We start from the raw sequence: 11,132 nt of genomic DNA on the forward strand, positions 1-11,132 counted from the left end.
AACTGTTGTTTTTTTTGTTTTTTTTTATCATTATCTTTTTGTTAATGGGAATTGCATGCAACGGAAAATGTTTTTCTAATTTTATGAAAATGTCAAAATATTTGAAAAATAAATTTTCATCATAAATAAATTTTTAAAGGATTGTTGTAAAGATAGAACGATACGAGCTTAAGTAATGTTTGGCAATTTTGGATTTTTAATTATTATTGGATGGAATTTTAATTATTAAAAACCACTAACGTACTATTAAATAAGAATTTGTGATAATAAAAATTTTTTCGAGACCTCGATTTTTTACAAATGTAACAACAGCCTCTATTTACTTTTAATTATATCGAAAAGTTGGATTACATAATTAATTAATCCATAACTAAAATCAATAATATTTTTTTTAAAACAATTAAATTCGGTTCATTTAAGTTGTACTATAATTAAACATACTTTCCAGCACATACTTTTTTATGTTTAAAAGGTTCGAATTTCTTTCTAATCTCCAACTGTAGAATTACTGTCGGTTTTCGGGGTTATTGATCTATTTCTTCCGGTCTGTCCAATTCTCTTAGGCGAAGTTTGACCGTAGCACAAACTCGAGAACGAACTGCATCGATCATTGTTTAATGTGTTTCATTTTGGAATTACATTATTTTTGTTAAAATGGATGTTTTCTTTCTTTTCCTTCATCCATACTGTCAAGATCATAAAAGTTCTTCGTTTCCTCTGGATTTGAAGTAGAAAAGTTTTCAAGTCGTTCTCGAGTTCCATCGGCTTGGCGAATCCATATTTGCACGATAATGCGAAATAATACATCGGCTCAAAACATATCGCATAAAAGCTTCAGGTTTCCACTAATCCAGGCCTATGTCCTTTTTATTTTGAAAGTTACTAACTCCTTTTTTATCCCCTTTCTATTACATTTGCTTATATTGTATATGTATTTTGTATAAAATTATGTGTTGGCTTTGAAATGTTTATTTTTTTACATTGGCTTTTGGTGTTCGCTGTTGTATGCATGTGAGTATTAATGTAATACTTTGGTTCCCTTTTTATCGTATATTTTGCAAATTACAGTTGTCGAATTTTTATTATCCGTATTCTGTATTTTACAACGATACATTTATATATGTATTATATTCTGAATAAATATATACTTGTATATGTAAATATAAATATATATATATATATATATATATATATATATATATATATATATAGTTATTAAATATATTAAAACTATCACTGATAATTTATTTATTAATATAATTGAAATTGTGACTCATAATATTTTTACATTTTTGTGATTTATGTTTTTTGTTATTTATAATCAACATCTTGTTTATAAGGTTTGATTTAAAACAAAAAAATTAAAATTTTAATTCTAAATCTACTTGGAAAAATAAAATTTTAGTCACAATTAAAATTATGAAGATAATTTGAAATAAAATGCTATAGAGTTATGTTTTAGAGATTTTAAATTCGTTGATGCATGTAATAGTTTATTTTAATAACAATTTAAATAATAAAAATATTAAATTGAGTAAGATAATTTAAAACTAACTCTAAGTAAAGAAGATATCGTACTGAAATATTATTAACATTATTGATTATGCTTATACAGCTTATGTAGTTTTAAATTTATTTAGAATTCAATGCGTTGATGGTAAGATTAGTTTAATGCTGCGGTAACATACCTTTATACGTTTACAATAATCGTACTCGTCATAATAACTAAGATAAACAATATTTTAAATCTTAAATTTAATAATATTAAACAATTCAGTATGAGCTCTCCTGAAAATAACCTACTAACAGACTATTAACCTCAACTTATTTATGTCAAAATAATTAAAATTAAAGTCGAGGTTGCTTCGATAATACTTTCGTTTTATACTAGCAGGGCTATGATTGCTTTAATAATCCTCCCAACGTACATTTAAAAATTACAATTCTCAAATGTATCTGTACTTCCGAGTATTAGAACAGAAAATTATCCAGTACTTCTATTAATAATAAATATTCTCCAGTCGTGTCGCACAACCATGCATTTACATTCGCATTCTAAAAATACCTGCAAAGAAAAATAATCGTCTTGAAATTTCTTAATAAATAATTGAACAAGCAGTCTTATGGGTTGAATTACAAGTTAATAAATTTCTAAAGGGAACGTTTTTAATTAACAAAGTTTCTAACTTCTTAACCGTTTCGATTATTTTAATTAAACGATCAATCACCTTTTTTTACTCGTTTATTTTATGCATTTTATCAAGGATTATAACGAAGTTGCTTTTAAAAGATCCATTCGTGATTTCAAATGAATAAAAATGTCATGTAATACATACTCGTTAATAGAGTATAACATAATCTAATGTAACGCCGCCAAAGGAGACATTACGACTGTGTACATTTGCCGTGCCATTAAACGAGATGGTCCTTAGCCATTGCACTTGAAAGCCAAAGTTTAACAGTAAAGGAATGCACGTAAAAGGCAAAGGAGCGAGGAGCGGTCGAAGGAAAGTAACGCGATTCACTAGCTCGCGTGTACGTGAGGAATAAAGAAGCAAGGAGGTACTGGATTACGCGTGGATTATTGGCGCTCGTGGCCCCGTCGTCCTCAGCTTAAGTGACCCTGTGAACGGTGTTTCTTGCTTTTGGATTTCAGGTACGGCTAACGGGATGCATCGCACCGCAGCTACGGCAGCAACGCCTCCCTTAGCCGTGTACCGGATGCCCCCACCCACGGCTGGTGGCATAAACGAGCCTCAAGAATGCCCCTACTGCCGGCGCACCTTCTCCTGCTACTACTCGCTAAAACGCCATTTCCAGGACAAGCACGAGCAGTCCGACACTCTCTACGTCTGCGAGTTTTGCAATCGCCGCTACCGTACGAAGAACTCCCTCACGACGCACAAGAGTCTGCAGCATCGCGGCTCCAGCGGCATGTTAAAGCGCCTCCTGAAAACGTCCGCTATCAAAAGTGTCCTAGGGAACATGCAGCAGCAGCAACAGCAGCAGCAGCAACAACAACAACAACAACAACAACAACAACAACAACAGCAGCAGCAACAGCAACAACAGCAGCAGCAACAGTCTCAACATCCTCAATGAAAGCGGTGGTGCCAGCAGGCCATAACCGCTACGCAGTATCACCGTTATCATCACCACATTCATCATTATCACAGCAACCATCGGCGCCATCACTTTCCTCATTATTACGCCAGCCGTTATCATCATCATCATCATCATCATCGTCATCGCACTGCTATCGTCCACAACAGTAGTAATCAGCAGCAGCAGCAGCAGCAGCAGCAGCAGCAGCAGCAGCAGCAATCGCGTGATGTGCCGAGCATCGAGAAGGTACACGTTGCTGCATCCCTCGTTGTAATAAAAGAGAAACTGTCGCTCCCAGCGTAAGGACGGTTAAATCGGTTGTATGAAATGAAAAGCTAAGGTAAGGATGCCCCCTTGCTACGCATCGTTTAATCCTTAATGGAGCTTTTACGCTGTTGGCCAACGCCAGAGTCGATACTTCACTGGTTGGGCATTGCATAATAATCTAGAATTAAAAGCATCGGGGCTTTCCCGCTCAAAGCACGATTAAGACTAACTATTATCCAAAGATCAAGATGTGAAGAAGGAGGAGAAAATTATATGACTGATTAATAACGCACAATGTAGAGCGTAGTCTTTTGACTTTATTTTATTTGAAATTGATGACGGTGCTCCTGATTGCTCGAATCATTTGCTTAAAGCGACCGACTATAACGGCATTTTCGAATTCTAAATTTCTACAAGCAGGGAATATAAAAGTTTTAAAAGTTGTCGGACGCACGCGATTTATAGAGATGGGGATTTGATGAGAACGACGCTCGTGTATTATGTTATGTGGCGGTATGTGTGCAGATGTCTCATGCATAACCGTTGATGTGCACGATTACGAATAACAACTTGGTTTTCAAAAGAAATGTCGCAAGTAATAGCATTAATAAACAACTTGATCTGTATTTGTGAATGTACGTATACATGAAACTTATTTTAGTGATGAGGATCGAGGAATGAATTTTTTGATGATTATAAAATACGTATATATGGAAAATTCAATTACGGAATCCTAATGTGCTCAAATTTAATAAATGTCTGACCGATATAAGCATTTATATATGAATATTTTTGGGGGAGATGTGAGAGAAATTCGGGACGGCGAGGGAACAAACAAAATGATAAGATTGAAGCGTACGAGATTTTGTATAGAGAGGATGTGATTTGAGATAAGTTTCTCCCAAGGATTAATTATTAAAAGAAAATAATATGCGTAAAAGACGAAGAAGATAAATAATACGTTGTATAGGTCCATCGCGAGCGCGAATGCAAACTATATTTTTAACTTTTTAAATGCTAATATTTTGAATCGTGTATATAAACGTATGTATACATTTATGTAAATATGCATATGTGTGCGGCTGCGCGCGTGCGTGCTCGCGTGCGTATATGCGCGTATATGCATGCATACATATGCATGTACGTACACGTATACGTATACGTATACGTGTACGTATAGACATGTGCGCGTACGTATGTCACTTTGTGCACACATATGCATGCGTATATATTCATACGATTGTAACGAAAAAAGACGAATATTCTCTCGTTCTGGTTTTATAAAAAAGAAAAGAAGTGAAAACAAAAGAGTAGAATAAAATAGGAAATGGGAGATATGTGGTGAACTCGATTGCGACCGAATGCCTCTCCAGGCTTGCGCGAGCTATCATTTTTCCCCTTCGTTCTCGAAGCCCTTTTCTCCGCGCCCTCAATTGGCAATTGTGCAATATTACATTTGTAAGACTTTTAATACTGAGTGCGGAGAGCGCTAAATTAATCGAGGCTTTTTGAAAACGTTTGGCCGATTCTCCAAAGAATTGATGATGCCTTTTTGAGAGGAAAAATCGGTACTCAACCGTAATAAATAAGCAATGTTACATTTTGTAAATGATTCTTTCTCAAGTGGGACGCGAGCATTATTGATCATTAAAGTTTTAACAAAAACCTCATCGGAAATCATATCTTCGTATTTTTATAAACGACGAAATTTATGGAATTAAAATCTCGAGCCTGGGGATGCGTTCGTTTGGCGAACAAGTCGTAAAATAAAAAGAAAAAAAAAATAAATAATAAAATAAAATATTCAACGCAAAATATTCAGGTCTTCAACGTAGCATAGTGGGAGTGAGCAGAAGAAAAAAAAATGCCATTTATATATAAAAGAAATCACAATTGAGTACAAATTGCTGAGAAAAAGGAGACCGTTATGATTGTCAAATTTAGTTTGGTTCTTTATTGGGTGAGAGGGAACGTATGGCTTAAATCAGAAGAGATTTCGCAACTGTTAACAGGGACAAACCTTAAACATATCTTCTATATGAGATCGACCGGATCAAACACCGGACAAAGACGATACGATTTTTTCGAGTTTAGCGATGGATTCGTTGGCGGAGTGTAATAAAATGAATCGGCTAGGCACGTTTATACACGCACTCGAGGTGACTCAAGTAATCGGTAATCAAGTAATCAAGATTTCATAATTTAGAATAAATCCTCACTTTAGAGGACCTTGATTGAACAAAGTAAAAGTAAAAGAATAAAAAAAAGAAAAAAAATTTACAAGCGGTTTGCACGTAATGCGGGGGGCTTGCAAAATTGTGAGTATTTCGAGCAAAAGGAAATTTTATACGTTTCGAGCCCTGCGAGGCGGGAGGAAAAAAACGTTCGAGAGGAATGAGGAAGCCGTGACGCTAGTGAAATTGTACCTAGTCATTTTCGGGAATTCTGTATTTCTGTGATAAAAGGAGAAATAAATGAACAAAAATGAGACGAATAAAGTCAGGGCTGATAAATAAAAAAGAAAAGTCCCCACATTATCGTGCAAGCGGCCGTGCGTATTTCTCATTTGTCATGCGAGGTAAATCGTAAATAATGATGCAAATTGGCTATTTAAAAATATTGTAAAATTCTGTGATGTTCTTTCGTTTATATAATATTAGATAATGAGAGAGAAGCGCTAAAAAATTTATTAAAACAAATCGTATACGGATTTTACGTCGATGTTTAATGATGTATATGTAAAATTGTTAAGAACACGAGTCTAACGAATGTACGAGAAGCAAAGGAAATCTTCCAAGCGTTAAGGATTCTTTTAAGGGTAAAAAGGGACACGAGTTGAAAGAAGAAAATGCACAAGACCGACGCCGTCGAGTAGTTGGTGCCGCTTTAATCGCTATGAAATTCGCTTATAATTAAATTAGGATAATAATTTTACGAGTAGCCAGCGAAAAAGAGATTCGAAATGAGCAAGAGATGCAAAATGAATTCGAATAAATGATTGCGACTGTACGATGCCAAAGGCCAAATGACTGCTCGTTTATAAATAAATTTATAAATAAATACTATGTTTTGTGCTTTTTCGAAAACGAAACCAAAGTTCCAGAAGACGGCGTTTCTATTATTAAGTGCGCCTGCATTTCGCTCGGCGACGTCGGCATTTTTCTCGTTCCATAGTTAATTCATAAACATATCTTTCCAGGGTACACACTTGCCCTTTGTCATTGATTTGATATCTCGAGATGAAGGAAAATATCAACGGCGGGCGACTGCTTAAATATTTAAAAGGTTTAAAGGAAAATCTTCTAATGATGTGCCAAGTATTTTCTTTCGAAATTGCGAGTATATAATAGAAATATGTTAATTATAATGTTTACACGTGGGTGTAGCGGTGAGGGAGATTGGTGCGTCTTATCATTTGTAATTTTTGCGGGAGATGCGCTTAACTTGCACTGCCGTCATCGAATTACGATTTTACTATTCAATCTAGCATTTTAAAAGAAAATTGTAATACAAATAAATCACGCATGGGGAAAACAATTCTATCATTATGGTATACGTAATCGAAGGATTTCGTGCTATTCGAACGTTAAGCTCAACTCGCCTCGTTCGTCGATTTTCAAGGAGACTTATCATAAGAAACGAAAAGAAATGTTTTTCACTTATCTATTTTTATTTGTACTTTATAATATTGTCATAAGCGTGTAAATATGATATAACGTTAAATAGATACGGATTCTTCATATGTATGTTGTATATCAAAGGGTAAAAATGGGTGAGATATATATATATATATATATATGTGTATATATATATATATGTCTGTGCGTGTGTGTGTCTGTGTGTGTGATATGCGTGTACGCGCGCGTATATATATATATATATATATATATATATATATACATTTATGACTTTCACATTTGGGACTGCAATCGGATCGGTGATGCTATAAAAGAAAAATGAGAAGAAGCAGTACGAGGGACTATATTATGCATAGACATATATTTTTAAAAAACTTTCAAAAGGGATTCCGATGCTTTTCAGAAGAAGTCCGATAAAAATATTCTTTGCAAAAGAACAAATCAGTTTATTTTTATCCGATTTTACTTCGAGAGGATCGGCGAAGAAATTTTCTTTCTTATTCGTTCCGTGAAACTTTGTTCTTAATTTCAATGGGAGTCACGTGAATCTTTGCTTATTGAAACAAGCAGAGCGCGCTTATGTGCTTCTTTCTTAATACTTCAGATATCTATAAGCATTTCAACCCAAAATGAGGGACAAGACTTAAAAAAAATACTTTTTTTTTTCTTAATATAATTTCGGAGCTACGTCGGATGAAGTTAGCACAGTGTAGACGAAGCTCGCGTTGATTTTTTTTGTTTTGTTTTTGGCGCTGTGAAAGAAATATTTTGATAAAGCGAATTTATTTCGGAGAAGGCTGATTTTTCTAATTTTTAAATATCAGTTTAATTAAGGGATTGAAGAAAGAAAAAAAATTATGTGTAACATTATCTGTTTTGCCTTTTAATTCCTGTTCTTAGCGGGAATCGACTGATTAGACTGTTTTTTTTTTTTTTTTTTTATTATTATTTTGATTGGTTTAAAGTTCGTCTTGTTAAATGTGATATTGACGTACCAAAGAGCATCGGAAAAGCGTTTCCCTTCGCGGGTTAACGTCATGTGTGGCTCGTTATTTAAAAAAATTTTTTTTTATTACCGTGGTCGCTTCTAAAATGGAAGAAAAATTTTTTTATCATTTTAGTGTTATATTATTTTAAAAGGTTGTTTTTTGATTTTGCATTGCAAAAGTTTCGTAAAAATTAGGCAAATAAAACGAGTCGCGCGTATATGAGAACATTAAGAATGTATTACTTTGTGAGATAATCGCTCTTTTATGTTTGAAATACTTCATTTGGATTCTTCATTTGGAAGGACAAAGATTATAAAAAAAATTGACTGTATACGCTGGGGGAAAACAAAAGTAACGAGAAAAAGAAGCAAGACATTATGAATGGTTTTTGAATCGAAAAGCTTAGAGATTGTAATTACGAGACAAAAAGAAATTTTCGAATATAGAAAGAAAGAAAGACTACTTAGATTTATTTTTATTATGTCTTCAAAAAGACTTTAAATATAATATTTATATTGTGCCATATCTAATATTAACGAACCCTATGTATAAATTAATTGTTATTAAAAAAAAAAAAAATTTTAAATTTATCAAAAGGGAAAATTGCAAAAAAAGTGTGAGTGCGCGAGGTAGAAGATGGCAGGAAATAAAAAAAAAAAAGAAAAAAAATACAATCTTAGATTCAGATAATGAAGAAAAATGTAGGCTAAAAAAGACAAGTATCGCCCGTACTGTTTATTCAATAATTATTCTTAATGATCATTAGGATTTAAGTGCTGTAAGAGAGAATTAAAGTACACGAAATCACGTTTAAAGTAACGGAGGAAGAGGCATACATAGATTAAATGAAAACAAAACAAAAAAACAAAAAAAAAACGAATATCTTTTATCAACGTCGCATTCTGATGGTACTAAAAAAACTTTCATATCATTATTTATCTTATCGTCGATCTTGCGGCTGAGCGACATAATTATTTTTCACGCCGTCAATACTTTCACTTGGATGAATGGACCAAAGTTGGCTGTTGCTCGAACCGTCACGACTTTCAGCGGAATGTAGATAGATGCACATTAATCTCGAATCGCTTTATTGATGATCAAAAATTCTTGCACCTGCTTAAGTGCGTAAATAGATTTTCGTAATTCTAATAAGTCTTTCGGGAATTAGAAAAAATCCACAGAATGCTGCAGAAATATTGAATTTAAATTTCATCAATCTTTTTTCTCTGTCTTTTTGTTCATTGATAACAAATTTGAATTTCACAAGCAAGAGAAATATGAAATTTTATGTAAGACATAAATGCTGTAAATGACGTTAAAGTGCCACTCTTACAAGATCGTTACACAATATTATTAAGATGTACTATCTTTGGGCATTGTATAACAATGTAGAGACGTGAAAATTTATCTCAATATGGAAATAATGAAAGTCATTCGGTTATGCGCTAATAATATAAGTGAATTGATTATGATATTAGGGATTAGTGTTGTGTATATTTTTTAATTCAAAATGCTGATAAAGTAAGACATGTAATAATTGACACGTAGTCCCCAGTATGAAAAATATTTAAAAATATTACGGAATGATCATAGGGTAGGCACAGCTGACTTGAATTATAATTACTCAATATTATCTATAGTTTGTATATTTATCGAGTAATTTAACTGTGCGTTCATTGTTATTCTTGTTTTCATACTTTCACTGCTCACTTTTATACAGTTACAGTCTCGAGGGCAGCGATTTTTCTTAATGTCAATGTCATATTCGAGATACTTTCCGACTTTGTACATTAATTTGCATATATCGTCGCAGCGGCAGATTTTTTGCTTTTTTTCTTTCATGTAATGCACTTCGAATTGTCGAATGCCGGCTACTACACTCTATCCTCTATCATCACAAGCATCATCGTTAAGCGATCTTTTCTTATTTAGTTTTAACATACACGTTTGTATGATAAACTGAGTCGATGGCACGTTATGTTAACTCTTCATGTAAATACGTATACATGCATATATTATGTATAATATAAATAAGTTTATATTTTTTAAGATATTTCATTGTCTTTTATCACGTTATTATTATTATTATTATTATTATTATTATTATTATTATTATTATTATTATTATTTGTACGCTATTTTCTCATTATACGCACGTTCTAGAAGTAATTGTTGAAATATGTTTAGTAAAACTTCTATATTAATCTATTCATTATATAATTGTCAATATTATTAATATAATTATTGTCATTAATATTATTATTATTATTATTATTATTATTATTATTATTATTATTATTATTATTAATATTATTATTATAGATTATTATTATAGATTATTATAGTAAAACAGCAATTAAAATAACGATTGTAAATCAATTTACAGCGACAGTTCTTGATCCGATTCTATTAATGTAGCAAAACTGTTTTATTTTGTTCTTATAAATAATCGTTTCTGAATTAGCTTCGAATGCATGTAACCACGCGCGTATACACGATGTAAAGACCGTGATAAAAGAAGCGATGTTCTGATGAACGGAAAAGAAACGTGCATAGCGTCGCGTGTTTAATATAAAAAAAAACGAATATCTAAATAAATAAAAATAATTAAGAAAAAAAAATAAAAAAACATGAATGCAAATAAAGCGCTTCCTCTGGTTATCATCGTTCAAGTTGCGAAAGGGACAATCTCTGGCAGCTTCCTGTTTATTTGATTTGTTTTTTTTTTTTTTTTTTTTTTTTTTTTTTTTTTTTTTTTATTATTTCTCCATGTGCAGTTAGAAGCGATCACGACTTGTATCTCAACGTTGTTAAGTGATATATAGGCGTATACATTTTTTTCCACTTCATTAAAGAGCAGAAAAACAAGTTAATAAGGGTTAAATAAGATGAGCCTGTGGAACGTGGTTTACTACCAAACGTCCAAGATCTCCAACGATATAATAATAAATTTTTTTGTTAATAGCGAATTGAATCGAGTGTTTTTAAGAAGTTTTTCAAGAAGTTAATTACAATTTTTTATTTTACAGTCTCATGTATATTTATATATATATATATATATATATATATATATATATATATATATATATATATATATACATGAGAGTGTAAAATAAAAAAGTGTTATTCTCCT

At 32.3% G+C, this 11,132-nt stretch overlaps 1 protein-coding gene across 1 annotated transcript; it reads left to right on the top strand.

Moving 5' to 3' along the window:
- The first annotated feature begins 2,503 nt into the window (after nucleotides 1–2,503).
- Nucleotides 2,504–3,290, top strand: LOC105364432 (putative uncharacterized protein DDB_G0281755). Its single transcript, XM_011502345.1, has one exon. It carries the CDS (start codon nucleotides 2,671–2,673, stop codon nucleotides 3,100–3,102), a length of 432 nt encoding a protein of 143 aa, XP_011500647.1. The 5' UTR covers nucleotides 2,504–2,670; the 3' UTR covers nucleotides 3,103–3,290.
- The last annotated feature ends 7,842 nt before the right edge of the window (nucleotides 3,291–11,132 follow it).

The sequence above is a fragment of the Ceratosolen solmsi genome, unplaced genomic scaffold (genome assembly GCF_000503995.2).
Source record: "Ceratosolen solmsi marchali unplaced genomic scaffold, CerSol_1.0 scaffold39, whole genome shotgun sequence".
NCBI classification, from domain to species: Eukaryota; Metazoa; Arthropoda; class Insecta; order Hymenoptera; family Agaonidae; genus Ceratosolen; species Ceratosolen solmsi.

Excerpts from the sequence above, each read along its gene's own strand:
- LOC105364432 (XM_011502345.1), top strand. The coding sequence starts at position 2,671 with ATGCATCGCACCGCAGCTACGGCAGCAACGCCTCCCTTAGCCGTGTAC.